The 18,784-nt window shown below is 38.6% G+C and overlaps 1 protein-coding gene across 1 annotated transcript in view; it reads left to right on the top strand.

Annotated features, from left to right (window-relative positions):
* Positions 1-18,784, top strand: part of TLN2 (talin 2) — a 569,404-nt gene that overhangs the window by 464,761 nt on the left and 85,859 nt on the right. The window contains exon 46 of the mRNA XM_069098382.1: positions 16,145-16,291. Coding sequence (XP_068954483.1) covers positions 16,145-16,291 — 147 coding nt within the window. The remainder of the gene's footprint in view (positions 1-16,144; positions 16,292-18,784) is intronic.

Here is an 18,784-nt window from a genome sequence, read left to right as displayed (position 1 = left end):
ATGAGGCACAAGAGGAAGAATTGATACAGAGGAATCAGATGGAGGTGGAGGACTGGTAGTGCTGGAGCCCTGCTCTCATCAGATCTGGGTTAAAATGAGGGAACAACATATATACCTAGAAGGGTATAAAAGTCTTCTAAATTTATAAAGAAATGAGAGGTAGGGAGCAGGATGGGGAAGGGTTTAGAAGGGTGTGTAGATTAAAATTTAGAACAGTGAGGGGGACAGCTAGATGGTACAGTGAATAGAGCACTGGCCCTGGAGTCAGGAGGACCTGAGTTCCAATCCAGCCTCAGACACTTAACATAAAAACTAGCCCTTGTGACCTTGGGCAAGTCACAACCCTAATTGCCCTTCAAAAAGCAAAAAAATAAAAAAAATTAGGACAGTGTGGGGAAAAGAAAAGGGAGGGACCCTTACAGGAGTGGGTAGAACAAGGAAAAAGAGGGTTGGGGAGAGGATAAGGGAGAGGTTCTTTAAAAGGGTATGGAATAGGGAGGTAATAGAAGTAAACTAGAGAAAAGATAGGGTAAAAAGAGAGACTGAGAAGGACAATAGTGAGGGAAAATAGGATGGAGGGAAATAACACAGATAGTAATTATAACTTTGTGAATTGGATGAATATACCCATAAAACAGAAACAAATAGTAGAATGAATTAAAAATCAGAATCCAACAATATACTGCTTACAAGAAACACTTTTTAAAATGAGATATACACATAATTAAAATAAAAACCTGGAGTAAAATGCATTCTGCCTCAGCCAATGCAAAAAAAGCAGGGGGTGCAATCATGATATCAAAGTCAAAGCTAAAAATAGATTAAATTAATAGAGGTAAATAGGGAAACTATATTATGATAAAAGGGAACATAGATAATAAAGCAATATTAATACTAAACTTATATTCACCGAATACCATAGCATCTAAATTTTTACAAGAAAAGTTAAATGAATTACAGATGGAAATAGATAGTAGTACTTTAATAGTAGGGAACTTTAATCTTCCCTTCTCAGAACTAGACAAATCTAACAAAAAAAATAAGTAAGAAAGAAGTTAAGGAAGTAAACAGAATTTTAGATAAGCTTAGATAGGATAGATATGTGGAGAGAATTGTTTTTTATCCATCGTTCTCAGAGAGGACCATGGTGTCAGGAAGGTGATGCCATGACTTACAAGTGAATTGGATTTAAACAAAGGAAGGCTTTGCAAAGTCACCAGCCTCACTTTCTCCTCCAGAGCCATCTGGGTCCAGTGGTAAATATAGACCAGGATAAGAAGAAAACCAAATTACTAGTATTAAAAATGCAAAGAGTGAATATACCACTAACAAAGATGAAATCAAAGTAATTTTAAGGAGTTATTTTGCCTAATTGTATGCCAATAAATCTAGCAACTTAAGTGAAATGGAAGAATATTTGCACACTAAAAAAAAAAAACTGCCTAGATTAGCAGAAGAACTGGAATTTCTAAATAAACCTATTTTAGAAAAAAAAAAAATTGAACGGGCCATAAACGAGCTTCCTAAGAAAAAAGTACCAGGACCAGATGGATTTGCAAGTGAATTCTATCAAATATTTAAAGACCAACTAATTCTAATATTAAATAAATTATTTGGAATAATAGGCAAAGTAGGGGTCCTACCAAATTCCTTTTATGGAACAGTTGTAATACTGATACCTAAACCAGGAAAAGTAAAAACAGAAAAAGAAAATTATAGACTAATTTCATTAAAGAATAAGGATGCAAAAATCCCAAATAAAATACTAGCTAAAAGATTACAACATATTTCAAAGATTATACATTATAACCAAGTGGGATTCATACCAGGAATGCAGGGATGGTTTAACATAAGGAAAACTATAAACATTGATTATACCAAAAATAATAGTAACAGAAATCATGATAATATCAGTAGATACAGAACGATAAAGTACAATGCTCATTTCTATTAAAAACACTTGAAAGTGCAGGCTTAGTTGGGCTTATCCTTCAGTTTACAAGAAGCATTTACCTAAAACCATCAGCAAGCATTTGTAATGGGGATAAACTAGTAAGATCTTCCCAGTAAGATCAGGTATCAAATAAGGATCCCCACTGTCACCAATATCATTCAGTATTTTATTGGAAATCCTAGTAATAAGAGAAGAAAAAGAAATAGAAAGGATCAGAATAGGGAATGAGGTAATAAAACTGTATCTTTGCAGATGATATGATGATGTACTTGGAAAATCCTAAAGACTCAATTAAAAAGTTAATTGAAATAATAATTTCAGCAGAGTAGCAAGATATAAAGTAAACCCACATAATTTGTCAGCATTTTTATATGTCACTAACAGGATCCTGTAGAAAGAGATAGCTACTGATGCCCCATTTAGAAGATCTCTAGACAGCATGATAAACCTGGGAATACACCTACCAAAATAAACCCATGATCTATGAACAAAACCATAAAAAACTTTGTACACAAATAAAACCAGGTTTAAATAAGTGTAGAAATATTAATTGTTCATGGGTAGGAAGAGATAATATAATAAAAAATATGATTTTACCAAAATTTATGTATTCAATGCCATCCCAATTAAATTATCAAAAAAAATCATTTTATGAGGCTAGAAAAAAAATAACAAAATTCATTTGGAAGAACAAAAGATCAAGAATATCAAAGGAATTAATGGAAAAAAATTGTAAAGGAAGGAGGTTTAGCAGTACCAGATCTTATAAGGTGGCAATTGTGAAAAATATCTGGTTCTGGCTAAGAAATAGGTAGATCAGTAGAACAGAGTAGACAATCTATAGCAGCAAATGAATATTGTAATCCATTGTTTGACAAGTGTAAAAGACTTTAGTTTGGGGGATAAGAATTCATTTGGTAAAAATTGTTGGGGAAGCTGGAAAACAGTCTGGCGGAAATTAGGCATAGACTAGTATCTTATACCATTTACCAAGATAAGGTCAAAATGAGTACATGACCTAGATATAAAGGAAAGAACATGGAAAATATTACCTATCAGGCAATAGGTGAACAATTTATGAACAAGCAAGATAGTGTTGTTAAATATAAAATGGATAATTTTGATTAAATTAAAAAGGTTTTGTACAAATGTAGCCAAGATCAGAAGGAAAGCAGAAAACTAGGGAAACATTTTTGTAGACAGTTCTCAGATAAGGGTCTTGTATCTCAAATATATAAAGAACTGTCAAATCTATTAGAATGTGAATCATTGCACAATTGATGAATGGTCAAAGGAAATGAACAGGCAGTTTTTCAGTGAAGAAATCAAAACATTTTATGATCATATGAAAAAGTGCTCTTTCTCTAAGTCATTATTGATTAGAGAAATGCAAATTAAAACAACTTTGAGATATCATATTATACCTATCAGATTGACTAAAATGATAGAAGGGAAAAGTGACAAAAGTTGGAGGGGAAAAATTAGGACCATAATTCATTGTTGGTGGACCTGTGAGCTAATCTAGCCATATTGGAGACATTTGGAATTGTGCTCCCCACCCCCCCCAAAAAAAAAGCATTAAACTGCCTAGACCCTTTGAACCAGCAATACCACTATTGGGTCTGTTTCTCAAGATGATTAGGGAAAATGGAAAACAATGGTCATGTTCTAAAATATCTATAACAGCTCTCTTTGTGGTGGCAAAGAACTGTAAAGTGGAGGAAAATTGGGACCTGGCTAAACAAATTGTGGTATATGTCCATGATGGGATATTACTCTGCTATAAGAAATGATAAGCTCCACAAATTTAGAAAAGCCTGGAGAGACCTCCAGGAAGTAATGGACAGTGAAATGAGCAAAACCAAGAGAACACTGTATATAGTAACAGCAGTATAGTTTTAAAAACTACTTTAAGCAACCAAGTCATTCTGACTATTACGAATACCCAAATTAGCTGCAAAGATCCAATGAAGGAAGTTGCTGTTTAAATCCAGAAAAAGAATTGACATATGTGTGTACATATGTTTGTATGTATGTGTGTATGTATATACATATACGTGTCTAGTGATAGCCATCTTAAAGTTTGGAGTGGCGGAAGGAGGGGGAAAAAAGTTACATGATAACTTATATGTTTGAAAGAAATAGTAAATTATACATAATAGATCTGCAATTTCAGGTACAGTCATTTGTTTTTTATCCCACTTTGTAATGGAAATACTTATTTTATTTCTTAAGTTCAAAATAAAATAAATTTTTTAAAAAAGAAAGGAAATCACTTAGTAACAAATAGACTTCTGTGATATCTGTGGCTTTGGGAGTTGTAGGGCTATCAAGGTCTTTGTTTCTGCTATGGGAGTATTGCTGATCACTGCATTCAGTAGCATGGTCTGCTAAGGCCATAGGAAATGACATAAACAAAGAACAAGGCTAAAATTTCTCATTTGGAAGAAGAAACTTGTTGAGCCTGGAGAAGGAAAAGACAGCTAAGCCTTGACTTGGGGGCCCCACCCAAAACAAAAAGGGGGCCCCAATTATTAATTATTAAGGTGAGTTAGAGAACTATATTTCCTGAAGCTAGGAGAGCATATGGGAAGTAATTCTCTGAAGTAGAAGGTCACTCCCTGAGAGGGGAGGGATTAATTTCTGTTGGACACTGAGTTTCAGAGGCATGAATGCAAACAAGGTACTATTTGTTTTCTCTTGACTTGAGCCAAATCATATTAGAGGCATAGAGGGATGCCCCAAGAGACAGGGAGATCTGTGTTCAAATGCTACCTTTGACACATCAGTGGTACAGCCTTCAATAAGTCAAGTCACTTTATCTCTCAGGGCTCTAAGCAATTTCCTAAGACTGTACATTGCAGAGAAGGTGCCAATCCTTACTGGTAAAGAAGTTTTCCCCATCCAGGAGTTCTCTCTATCAATGAAGTCCCAGATCTAGGCCCTCTCCCTATCAAATATAGAAATAAAGATTTCCAAACAGGAATGCCCTAGTAGGCCCGGGAGGGACCTACCTTCTGTTATTGTCACTTCCCTTATGGTGAAGATAAAAGGGAATCCCACTGAAAATACAAGCACTTGTAGAGGTCATTAGCCAAGATCTTGTTTGTGATCACCCCATAGATGGTGCTTCTGGGCTTATCCTCTCCATGTGGACAGAGTTACTAAATGAGTGGTTGTAGGCCTCACAGGTATACATTTGTGTAAAAGAAATTTATTCAATATTCTCAAGTCAATTCCAAGGACTTTTTTTGTCCTTGTTTAGACTGAGTCTGAGTGAAATCACCTTCTATAATCACCATCCTATTCCTTTAAATTCAGACTTTCTGACTTGGGTTCAGGAAGGATGAAACTATACGAAGTTCTGTTTATATTGGGCCTATTTGTAGTTAGTTTTGGAAATCAGTAGACAGACATTCAATGTGATAGGACCATTCTAGGTCTATGCTTATTATACTGTTATGAAATGTTGGCATAGCCCATGCTTTGTTTTGGTTTTTGGACTAGCTGTGATTTCATTGAACTAGGGAAATCCCATCCAGAAAACTCTTACTAGTCAATCAGTCAACAATCATTAATTGCTTTTTATGTATCAATACATTCTCCTGCCTTTGCTGAGCTTAAAATTTTAGAGAACTTCCTGGGGCACTGAGAAATTAAGTAATTTGCCTAGAGTCACTCAGCCAGTATTTATCAGAGGTGAGACTTGGATCCTTAGATTTTATGGAGTTGGAGGCTGGCCCCCTGCCCTCACCACCATGGCTTCCCCCCAATGGATTCTCTTAATCAACATGCTGTGGCCTACTTAGATGATATTCTGATTTTTTTCTTCACTTGTTGCAAACCAAAGCATATCCCATAGGTCTTCAAAGTGTTCACCTGACTTCCCTAGCATGGATTGTTTTGTGACCTTGAGAAGGATGTTTTCCATCAGAGTCAGGTTATTTCACTGGAATTTGTGTTGTGGCGTGGATAATAAATGCATCCAACATAGATAAGCATTATGCAGGACTTAAGTTGCATTCCCAGAAGTTATACTTGGACCTGCATTTCTTAGGGACAGTGATTTTTTTCCTTAATTACCAGTTCATATCAAAGTCCTTAAGGATGGCAGTATGTTTGCTTGGAAGAAAATTGTCATAAAAGTGGAGTGTTGGGCACAAAAGGGCCTTCTGATTGAGTGTCAGAGTGGTCTCATGACCATGCTCTCCCTCCCTGGAATTTTCATTACTTTATGTAGAGACCAGCATCTTAGGGCAGAATTGTCGAACAGAGGCCTGCAGGTGGGAATGCAGTCTGCATGAAGCCAGCAAAACTCCTGAGTGTGTTTAACACAGTAAATAAAAATACCATAGACTATAGATAATGTTCATTTGTGTTTTTAAAGGTTTTAAAACATCCCCACAGGCATCAGTTTCTATTTGAATTGGACACCACTGTCTTGGAGAGACTCTGTTGGGGGATCAAAGAAAGAAACAAAAAATTTATTTAAACAGACCTGCTACATGCCAAGCATTGTGCTAAGGGCTTTACAAATATTTTCTCATTTCATCCTCATTACAAGCCTGGGAGATGGGTACTATTATTTTCCCAAAAGAAAAGAGCCAGACAGAAGTTAAGTTACTTGCTCAGGGTCACACAACCTGCAAGTGAGGGTAGATTTGAACTCAGGTTTATCTCAGTGGATGCCCAGTGCTCCATCTGCTGGGCCGCCCTGTTGCAGCTTCCTGTTGGAAGAGGCAGGTCAGAACTGAAACCTCTTTGCCACCCAATCGCATATTATTTTTGTTGGTTGAATTGACTTTGGTGAGGAGTTTTATCATCATGGTATAGTAGTTTCTGGGCAGCTGGGTGGCACAGTGGATAGGGTGCTGAACCTGAAACCAAGAAGACTCGTCTTCTTCCTAACTTCAAATCTGGCCTCCGACATTTACTAGCAGGGTGACCAGAGGCAAGTCACATAACTCTGCCTCAGTTTCCTCGCCTGTCAAATGAACTGGAGAAGAAAATGGCAAACCACTCTAGTATCTTTGTCAAGAAAACAGCAAATGGGGTCACAAAGAGTTGGACATGACTAAAAACAACTCAACATCTCTTTGTATGGATTTCTCATTCAAGTTGCTTCAGATAGGGGCCTCCATTTACTGCCAAGTACTAAAAAGAGTTTTAAAATAAATTAGAGATTGATTTATTGCTTACCTCTACTATAACACACAGGTGAACAGACGTGTAGAATGAGCAAATGGCGATGTTAAGCATGAACATTCTTTTGTTAGTCTAGAGATTTGCAGCAGAATGGGGTCTTGTTTCTAATGATAGCAGAGTTTGCCAAGAAAACTCAATATCCTCACCCTTTCAGGTAGCCTGTGTCTTTTCTTCATATATGTTCTGGCAGAAGTACCAGAGACACAACAAATGTTAGACTTGCAGAACTGGGGAAAACACCTGCAAAAGTGAGTCAGGGCCACCCATCAGGCATTAAGTCAAGCACAGAATCAGGGAAGACTGACGGAGAACAGAGTTTCCATTGTGGGTTACAGACACCGGGTTTAGGAAGATCATGCTTGCCTTTTGCTATTCAGGCTCTCCTGGCCTTCAAATGATACGTATTTAGGATGGGTTTACAATGAACCTGGAAATTTTAGTCCATTTTTCATGTTTCATGTCTCAAGCTAGTGTGTTTCCTCAAAGTCCCATGGTGATAGCAAGAATGACTTGTCCCCTGTGTAGGTGGGGTTGAGAAAACACAGTGTGAGACAAATCACGATGCTGGCAGAAGTAGAAATTACAGTATTATTTGACTGATAAAGTACCATATTATAGGAATTATTCTATATTATGTATGCACCATCATTTATTAGGGAGGTTCACAATTGACACCCACAGTGACCTCAGCAACCTACTTTGGTGGGGATGGAAGGAGGAGGGCAGGGCAGGGCAGGGGATTAATTGACAGACTGCTGGTCACAGATAACAAGGATGAGAAATGTGCTACATTAGAACTTTGCAAGGGAAAGTGATGAGTTTTATTCCTCAGCCTCTGTGGGAATGTGGCGACTGTGTATAATGGAGGGATTTTAAAACGATAGTTATGATTATAAAACATCACAGCAGTGCTCCTGTCCTTCAGAAGGCAATTTAGACCCGGGTAACCTCTGGGATTTGGAAAGGATGTGGATGCACTGTTAGCATCCCTTGGAGACTTCCCTGATACAAATGTGTCATTATAGGTTTCACTCAGGACATTAACCCCAGGGAAGGTAGTCAAGGAAACTATGTGTGTCTGTTTCCTTTCCTTCTCAGCATCTAACTAACTGTAGATATGCTTAGTACATCCATACTGGTGGGGAATGGAGAGGGGGGGAAACAGAAGAGATGATCTTCCAAAATCCGGTAAGTCTGTGATGGCAAGGTCTTCCTAGAACAAATTAGTTCTGATATGACACTTGTTTTAGAGACTACATCCCCAAAACTTCAGAGATAATTTGAGAGCCTTTTACATAATAGCCTTTGAATGCCAGGTAAAAAGTTTTCTTTTTACTCAATAAGGAATAAGACACTTAGGAAAGGCTTATGAGCATAGGAAGAGCTAGGTTCATCAGTAAAACTGATGTGGGGATATTATGAAAAATGGAATGGAATGGAAATAGAATCTCCCACTTAAGAGGGACTTGATAGGCTGTTTTCCAGCTAGGAATGCTGGGTAGCTAAGGAGTATAATGTATAGAGACTGTTGGACTTAAGAGTCAGTAAAACTTAAGTTCAAATCTCACCTCTGATAATAACTAGCTGTATGACCCCAGAAAATTTACCTAGATATTCCCCAGTTTACTCACATATAGAGTGGGATAATAATGATACCTTCTGCTAATAGTTGTTGTGAGGACTAAATGAGACTGTATGTTTTAAGAGCTATCTAAACCTTAAAGTACTATATAAAGACCAGCTAGCTAGTAGCAGCAGTAGCAGAAGTAATAGTATGGTGGTAATAGTAGTATTAGCAGTAGACGTATCAGTACCTTAATAAGAATCCCCTCTGTAACAGCTGGATGGCATAATGGATAGAGCATGGCTTAGAGTCAGGAGGATCTGAGTTCAAACATGACTTTAGATACTTACTAGCTGTGTGACCCTGGGCATGTCACTTAATCCTTTTCACCTCAGTTTCCTCATCTGTAAAATGAGCTGGAGAAGGAAATGGCAAACCACTCCAGTATCTTTGCCAAGAAAACCCCAACTGGGGTCACAAAGAGTCAGACACAAGTGAGAAGTGACTGAAATATAACAGAGCTTACAAGTGGTTGTTGAGCTTTAAAAACCTCCACCATGGGGGGAGTGCCCAACCCAAAGGCAGTCCAGTGCACTTGGGGTAGCTCTGTTTGTTAGAAAGGTTGCCCTTACAGCCCTGCCAGGCATTGTAGAAAATGCTAAAAAAAAAAAAAAAAAAGCATAGCATAGGTCCCTCCGTCTAAGGAGGTTACACATACATACCTGGAAGGGAAGACCAAGGTGTATGAAGCAGTCGTGAATTGTACACAGCAAAACTACATAATGTCAGTTCTAAATGTTATGACTGAGAGGCCAGAGATGCTGCGATGGTCCCTAGGAGAAGGGTATTAGTGAAGAGCAGTGCAGCAGCCAGGAAGGACCTAGAGGATATCTTATCTGAGCTGGGTCTCCAAGGCTCAGAAGGCAGAAAGGAAGCCTTTTAAATGACTGGAAAAATACATAGGAAATCCTAGAGAAAGGAATGACTACAGCCCATTCCTGGGATACTGAGGAAGCTGACCTGACTAGAGTAGAGGATGATATGTATTTCTTGGGTGTCAGTCCCTTGGAGAAAGAATACAATGTATTTATTTTGATGTTTCAGGTTTGCAATGACATATAGCTAAAAACATTAGTTGATGGTCAGGAACTAAAAAAGACAGGCTGAAGATTCAAGGAACTCTAACAAGGATAAATGTAAAGTTCTAAATATGGGTAAAAAATAAATTTCAGAAGTAGAGTTATGACTAGACAGTGAAAAAGATTTGTTAGTGGACTACAGACTAAGAAGTAGTACTAAAAGTACTAAGAAGTAGAAAATAAATTCAGGTGGTGCAGTGAATAGCGCACCAGCCCTGGAGTCAGGAGGACCTGAGTTCAAATTTGACTTCAGACACTTAACACTTACTAGCCATGTGACCTTGGGCAAGTCACTTAACCCCAATTGCCCTGCCTTCCCCCCTCCAAAAAACAAGAAAGAAAGAAAAGAAAAGAAGAGAGTTATGGCTAGGCAGTGAGGAAGATTTGTCAGTGGACTATAGGCTAATGCTTTACTGTGCTACATTTTGAGGTAGGTTCAGTGTTGAGTCTTGGGGAGAAGGGAATGAATGCTCCTCTCCTCAGCCCACATCTAGAGTATTATGTTCACTCCTAGATGTTTCCTTTGATTAAGGACATTAGTAATCTGGAGCATGTCTTGAATAGGATGGTGAAAGGACTAGAAACCCTTCCACGTGAGGATATAGAAACTAAGCCTGGTAAAAAGCAGACTTTAGGAAGGACAGGACAGGTATTTGAAAGAATGTCATATAAAAGAGGAATTAGATCTTTTTTTCTGATTAGCTCTAGAAAGTAGAACTAGGAGCATTGAATGAAAGTTGTAGAAAGAGAAATTACAACCCAATGTGGGGAGAAACTTCTTAGCAATCAGAGTTGTCCAGATGTGGATGTGGACTGCCTTGGCAGTTACTGGATTTTCCATCGCTGAGGCTGGATAACCAAGAAATGAGAGCTTGAAAGCACCTCAAAAGCTATTCCAGTGCCCTTATTTTACTGCTGAGGAAACTGAGGCCCAGAGAGAGTAGGTAATTTGCCCAAAGTCATTCTGTTAATAAGCATCAGAGAAAGAATTGGCATTGAGATCCCTTACACTTAAGAGATTCTGTGTGTATATTCTTGGGTTTGGCCATCCACACACCAAACTTCATGTATCGGATCATTTTTAAAGGCCCTGCCTTTTGGCCCATGTGGGAGTACAAATATTATTTCTAGTGGAGGGTTTTGTTGAGTTTTGCTTTGATATAGACATGTAGGATCATTTGGTGTTATTAGTGTTGCAGGCATCCATCTCATTTTGAATGTTTTGAGAGTCTCCAAAATCAAATATACAAACTCTCCCGCTTTCTGCCCTTCGGTTTGTAAGTAAATTTATGTAATATTTTTTTTTGCTCAGGTGGAATGAGTGAATAGGATTTTCTGAATCACAATAAACTGTGGATTCTGTTTTAGCCTTACTCGGTCACGTGGTCTAGTTCACGGAGATGAAACATCACCTCAAATTACTGGTTTATCAGTCTGTCCTTGGGAGAGAGTGTTATGCACACTGACAGGCACCCAGAGCAGAGCCATCTACTCTTAGCACATTTCAAACCTTATTATTTGTCACATTTGAGGAAATCATTCTTGATTCCCATGACCTGCAAATTATTATCGAGAGCAGAAGTTCTGGATGTTTTAATAACCTCTCTTCTTGAACTATTCATTTCTTTTTTTTTTTTTTTTGCCTTTTGGAGGGCAATGGGGGTTAAGTAACTTGCCCAAGATTACACAGCTAGTATTTTTGTGTGGGTGTTAAGTGTCTCAGGCTGGAACCGAACTCCGGTCCTCCCGATGCCAGGGCCAGCGCTTTACTCACAGCGCCACCTAGCCGCCCCTCTATTCATTTCTTCTGCTTGAATAACTTCAGCCAATTAGCATCTCTATTTTCTCATTGGTAAAGAGACAGTATAGTAAAAGGGAAGGAGTACTGGTTCTGGTGTCAAAGGCCCAGGGTTCAAGTCTTACCTCTGATGCCCACTTAATCAGTGTGGCTAACCACTTAAGCTCTTGGGGCCTCAGTTTCATCATATGTTGAAATAAAGGGGTTGGATTAGGTAGTCTATGAATTCCCTTCCAATTTTAAGTCTATATTATTTCTAAATCATCAAGGCTATTCCAGGATTTGAGTACAGTTTCATTTTTATTCGCATGGAAAGAGAACAGCACTAGGTGAATTTCAGAGAGTTGGGGCATCTAGACCATGGGTCTTTGAATGTGCCCTCCTTGAAAAAGAGCTGTGGCACTATCATCCTGTGTGTGTTCAGTTGTTTCAGTCATGTCTGACTCTTTGTGATCCCACTTGGGGTTTTCTTGGTAAAGGGTACTGAACTGGTTTACCATTTCCTTCTCCAGCTCATTTTGCAGATATGGAAACTGAGGCAAACTAGGTTAAGTGACTTGCCTAGGATCACACAGCTAGTAAGTGTCTGAGGCTAGATCAGAACTCACAAAGAAGAGTCTTCCTGACTCCAGGCCCTGTGCTTTATCCACTGCACCCCTTACCTTCCGATGGCTCTGCGCTGCTCTCTAACTACATGCATTCTTTTGCCGACTTCTCTTTTTGATACATCCGGACCAATGATTTCATCAGCATAGGGAACTCCCAATGAAGAATCCTCCTATACTAATGCCAGTGAGCAGCTCTTCTGCAGTTTATATTATAGAGACTTACATGGGGCACAAAAAAGTTATGTGACCTGCCCAGGGTCACACAGCCATTATGTGTCATGGGTGAGGTTTGAAGGTAGTTCTCTCTAATTCTGAGGCCCTCTATCCACTATGCTATACTTTTTTTCCATTTATAACCAATATTCCTTACTTAAAAGTTATCCAAACTATGCCCAAAGGGCTATAAAATTGTGCATACCCTTTGACCCAGCAATACCACTTCTAGGTCTGTATCCCAAAGAGATCATACAAATGGGAAAAGGACCCACATGGACAAAAATATTTATAGCAGTTCTTTTTGTGGTGGCAAAGAATTAGAAATTGAGGGGGATGTCCATTAATTGGGGCATGGCTGAACAAGTTGTGGTATATGAATGTAATGGAATACTATTGTGCTATAAGAAATGATGAGCAGGCAGACTTCAGAAAAACCTGGAAAGACTTCTATGAACTGATGCTGAGTGAAATGAGCAGAACCAGCAGAACATTGTACATAGTTACAACCACATTATGTGATGACTGACTTTGATAGAGTTAGCTCTTCTCAGCAATGCAAAGATCTAAGAGAACCCCAAAAGACTCATGATGGAAAATACCATCCACATCCAGAGAAAGAACTTTGGAGTCTGAAGGCAGATGGAAGCAGACTATTTGCTTTCCTTTTTTTTGTTGTTGTTTTGTTTCTTCTTTCTCGTGGTTCCTCTCATTAGTTCTAATTCTTTTTGATGTTATGACTAATGTGAAAATATGTTTAACATGCATGTATAAGTAGAGCCTATATCAGATCACACGGAGAGGAAAGAGTAGGGAGGGGCAGAAAATTTAAAATTCATTTTTAAAATTCACTTATGGAAGTGAATGTTGAAAACTAAAAATATAAATTTTTTTTAAGTTATCCAACTTAGCTTACCATCAGAACAAATCTTAGAGAAAATTGGGCATAGTAGAAGGGTCATTTAGCTTTAGGTCTGAGGACCTGGATTCGCGTCCTAGCTCTTTCTGATATTGCTACAAAGTATTGTATTGAAATGGCTTCCTTAACTGCATAATACTTGCAATAACTATCTCCATAGGCTGAGGAAATTTCTTTTGTGAATAAAAAATCCCTATTCTTTTGGGAAAGCTGCTACTGCTTTTTTGCTGGACAAACCTTCTGCCCTCATCTAATCAGAGTGGAGTAGAGTAGCAACAGTCAGGGCACTGACCTTAAAGTCTTGTGCTGTGTTTCCAATTCTAAGTGATTATCAGAATGTAGGTCTTGCGCAGACCTGTTATTGATTCCCATCTGTAAAATAGGGCAAATTATTATTCATAAAGCATTTGGAAAATCTCACCCAAGAGGTGTTATTTAAACACAAAAGTCTCTCTCCCTTGGTGCTGTTAATAAGTGCTAATTATAAAATGTAGCTCTTCAAATATGAATTTGTTCCACTTCATTCAGTACCTTTTTAAAAAAAAAATTGATCTCTCTGATGTTACAGAGTAAGGACACAAACCCCGTTATTTTCAGATGATTGAAAAATGAGGAACCTCACAGGTATTTGTATGTAAATACAGCAGGACTTTTCATAAAATAGACATTTCCCAGGAAGGCAATTTGTGATTTGAATTTTTGGAAAAAATCAGTTTTCTCATTGATTATCATTCTAAAGTTAGATCCTCAAGTATGGCCCTTTGACTGAATCCAAACTTCACAAAACAAATACCCTTAATAAAAGAATTTGTTCTGTAAAACTTGGACTCAGTCTAAAGGCTGTACCCAAGGACCTAGAAGGCCACACGTGGCCTTGAGACCACAGGTTCTCCGCCCCACCCATCAGTAATACATTCTATTTCTTCAGTATTCCAAGTATTCATTTCATCCTTCCACAAAGGTAGATCACTCCCCTTTTGCCCCTTAGCAGGGTGGTATTTGTGAGTCTCTATAGCCAAAAATAATTGATCACCTAATAGCTGACTTTCTAGTGATGGGTCTCTCTGAACTTAGCTTTGCTGGTCCTCATGTGACAGATGTGAAGTCTGTGACTTAGGTAGGCCTTGTTTTTTTTTTTTTAATCATGGTTGGACCTATCAAAGCTTACTCTCCTCTTACCTACACCGCAGTGAGACATCAGAAGATAACTCGGATTGTTTGTTTTATTCCTACATTAGGTTATATCCCTTGTCAGATTCCAGATTCGTGCCTTTGCTTGTCCCCTCTGTTTGTGCCCAAGGGACTCTCAGGCACCAAGGGAGACTTCAGTAAGAATATCAGTCATAAACATAATCATTAACAGATATTCGTCATATTGGTTAGTAATCAAATGCATGTGCTAGCCCAAATCATCTTGGGTATAATCAAATCTGGGCTATGTGATTCGTGCCTCTCAGATACCAAGAACCATCCAGGGCTAATAGACCAGCCAAGATCCAAATTCTTTCCTGGATTCTAGTGATTCTTAAAACAAGGACCCTTCCTTTGCTACATAAATCCCAGCCACATTCACTCTGGTCCTTGGATTTGATTATTCTTAGGTGGAAAGGGAAAAGCATTTATTAAATGCGTGACAGACACTGTTAAGCGCTATATAAATATTCCCTCATATGATCCTCACAACTAAGTCTTCATGTAGAAGGTCTTGCCTGTATGAAAAAATTGTACATTATAGATTTGGAGCTCATTGGGAATTTTGAGATCATAGAACCTAATCCTCTTATTATGCAGATAAAGGGACTGAGGTTCAGGAATGACTTGTCCACAAATAGTAAGTGATAGGATTTGACCCCAGGTGTTCTTGGAGGCAGCGGAGTCAGGCCTAGCAAATCCAGCCCCAGGCTGTATGACCCTAGGCAAGTCACTTAACCTCTGTTTGCCTTAATCCACTGAAGAAAGAAATGCTAAACCACTCCAGTATCTTTGCCCATGGACAGTATTGGCATGCTGTGGTCCACAGGGTCATGAAGAGTTGGGCATAGCTGAATAATTTCGTGGCTCCAAGTCTAGAATTCTGTCTACTACATCATGCTGTATCATCCATATGGGATGATATGATATTTTGACATGTCCCCAGGGATTTTCTTTTTTGCAGTTACTTTCACTTGTTTATTTTCCCTATGCATACAATCAATACTAAGCATATTAATAGACTTTGCTGGCTCTTGTACAGAAATGACAACGTGTTAGGGAAGGTGGAAGAAAACAACGGCAACCAGATATTTCATACATTGGTTGAAAACCCCATTAAACTGACATATTTCGTAGCTTTGAGGAGTGACTAGCAGAGTAGCTTACGCAGTTACCTCTGTCATAAGATACTTCTTGCCGATGAGATGTAAGCACCTAAACCTCTCCACTCACTGATGTATTTTGAGTGTAGTGAGGAGTTATGACATGTTGGAAGACAGCAGCTAGCTTTCACGGCTACTTTGGAAGCCTGGCCTCACCCAAAGGGAAGGATGCAGGGCACTGCAAGAAGTGGATAGAACACCAAGGACCCAAGTCCGAATCCTGATGCTGCCCCTCACCACCTGTTTGGTGGTGATTTTTGAGGTCTCTCCCAGCCCTAATTCTGCAATCCTATGAACCCAAGGCTATAATCCTTGAGGCTTTTCTTTAGAGAAGAGATTATTTTATAATCTAAACACCGTTTTTGTCCTTCTTTTCCTTTCCCTTCCTAGGCACAGCACACCCATGATGCCATCACAGAGGCCGCCCAGCTGATGAAAGAAGCTGTGGATGATATTATGGTCACCCTGAATGAAGCTGCCAGTGAAGTCGGAATGGTGGGAGGGATGGTGGATGCCATTGCAGAGGCCATGAGCAAGGTGGGTTCTTTTTATCTCAGGAAACTAACTTATCATCCTTTCTATTTCTTTTGGCAAGGCAATCAGGGTTAAGTGACTTGCCCAGGGTCACACAGCTAGTAAGTGTCTAGGGTCTGAAGCCAGATTTGAATTCAGGTCCTCCTGATTCCAGGGCTGGTGCTCTATCCACTGCACTACTGAGCTGCCCCTCATCATCCTTTCTTGATTCGAGACAGCTGGTGGCACAGTGGATAGAGTTAGGAAGACTGAAGTTCAAATCCATCCTCACACTTACTAGCTGTGTGACCTTGGGCAAGTCACTTAACTGTCCCTCAGTTTCCTCACCTGTAAAATGAGCAGGAGAAGGAAATGACAAACCCCTCGAGTACCTTTGCCAAAGAAAACTCAAAATGGGGTCAAGAAGAGTCAGACATGAACAGCTAAAGAACCACAACAATAAAATTCAGATACAGCCTCAGACATATATTAGGTGTATCACCTTGGGCAATTCATTTAATCTCTGTTTCCCTCAGTTCCCTTGACTGTAAAATGGGGATAATAAGTACCTACTTCCCAGGGTTACTGTGAGGATCAACAGAAAATATTTGTAAAGCACTTAGGACAGGGGCTGGTACATAGTAAACACTTTATAAATGTGCTTACTATTCTCATTAAGTTCCCTTGTAGTTCTTTTTGTTTTTACCTTCAGACACTTTTTCTTTGGAGACTTCCAGCTTCTCGTTGCTGGTTACCACTCAGTGTTATTGTTTTCATAGCATACATCCATCAGACAGCTCATTCTTCCTTCTTGTAAACACACTCTTCTCCTTTTTCCAGTGGATCACCATGTTCTCCATAAGGAAAAATGATGATGGTTGAGTTGGTAGTTAGGTGGAGAATATAGTCAGAGACTCATAGCAGCTAGCCTCCTGCTGCATCCCAGAAGGTAGCACTTGCATTGTTTTATCAGGTTGACACTCATTAATCTTAACAATTGTTCATCTACATTTAATTGCCATCATTTCATATCGTACCCAAGGAATTTAGGCAACCATAATGGAAGTCTTGTCTTGAAACATCCAATGTGAGCGTGTTAATAAGGTTTTCAGGATAATAAGTGGTCGTTAATTGCTAATTTAGAGATTTGTCTCTATTGTATCAAAAAGTGGATATACCCTGAAACTAGAGAGCACCATAATTAGAATAATTATCCTTAAACATTATGCAGTAATTATTCCTTATAGTTCAGACAAAGTAATAAGCCTGAACTGGGGTATTATGATTCCCTTTGAGAACCTCACTTGCATGTCTTGTCAAAGCACTCATTTACCTTCTGGAATTTTAAGTTGGTCTCTTCTTTAAAGTTGGTCAGTTTTGCAGAAATTGAGTGCAATGTTCTTCCCAGGGGTCCTGAGCACTCTGATAGGCTCTCCATGTGACTGAACACTCCCAGTATCCAGTGTACCACATATGTATCTTAGAATGGCATTCAGGAATGTAGCATTAAATATCTGTTTATTTCTTTACTGAGTCCCTAAGATTCCAAACTTTGACACCTCTCAAGTGATTAAAAAAAGATTTCATAAATTTCTGAGAAATGAAAAAGTAATTTAAATATTTTCATAATTTCAGAGTCTTATCTAGCTGAATCAGTCTAACTGAACCCTTCTTTATTAATCTAGTTCACTACCTAATGTCAGAAATATATTGCCTATTTATGGACCCAGGAACCAGTGAAAGAATGAGGGAGTAACCAGCAAGCTTGGGGAAAGTCACTAGTTTTACCTGATATTATTGGACTAGGACATGCTAATATCATAAATATTTGCTGGTTCCCCCTACACATATTTAAAACAACCTTTTCACTGGAAGAGAGCAATAAAGCAACTACCACCAACATCAGTATAAGTGAATCCTTTCAGTGAGTAATATTGTAAGAAACTTTGGAAACATGTAAGGAAAAAATTCATGTCAATGTTTTATATAGTTATAAAAGTTCTGGTTTATGTTGCTTTGTGGAAAAAAATAGAATCAGTGTTTAAAATACAACAGTGATTAGCTTGACAAAATATGAACTTAGAAATTTTTGCAGTATCTAAAGTTGGTTCTAGTAAAGGAATAAAATCATCGATCTGTCATACTTCTTCATGCATAGATTATAATCTGCAGCTAACATTCTGTGTCTGAATTTAGCATCAGGATTCAAAGTCTTATCTAGTGCCAATTAGTTAAGTCAGGGTAATATTGGCTTATAAATGGGACTTGCTGAGGACATGAAACCTTAACCCAAATGGCTAACTTTATGGGTGGTAATTTCATTCTTTGGTTGTGAAGATTAGAGGAGGGGGTGACTTTTGGTGTCCCTCAGACTTGTCATGTTCCTAAAGGGAGGCCGTTGCCCTCTAATCGGTAGCATTATTGAATTTTGGAAACAGGCTGGATAGTTATAATCAAAGGATAGATAGATGATAGATAGATAGATAGATAGATAGATAGATAGATAGATAGATAGAT

The sequence above is a fragment of the Petaurus breviceps genome, unplaced genomic scaffold (assembly GCF_028583685.1).
Source record: "Petaurus breviceps papuanus isolate PSGF00001 unplaced genomic scaffold, PetGlider_PUasm1.0 37, whole genome shotgun sequence".
In the NCBI taxonomy this organism is placed as follows: domain Eukaryota; kingdom Metazoa; phylum Chordata; class Mammalia; order Diprotodontia; family Petauridae; genus Petaurus; species Petaurus breviceps.
The sequence above is the reverse complement of the archived record's forward strand: the minus strand, read 5'-3'. Positions and strand labels throughout refer to the sequence as shown.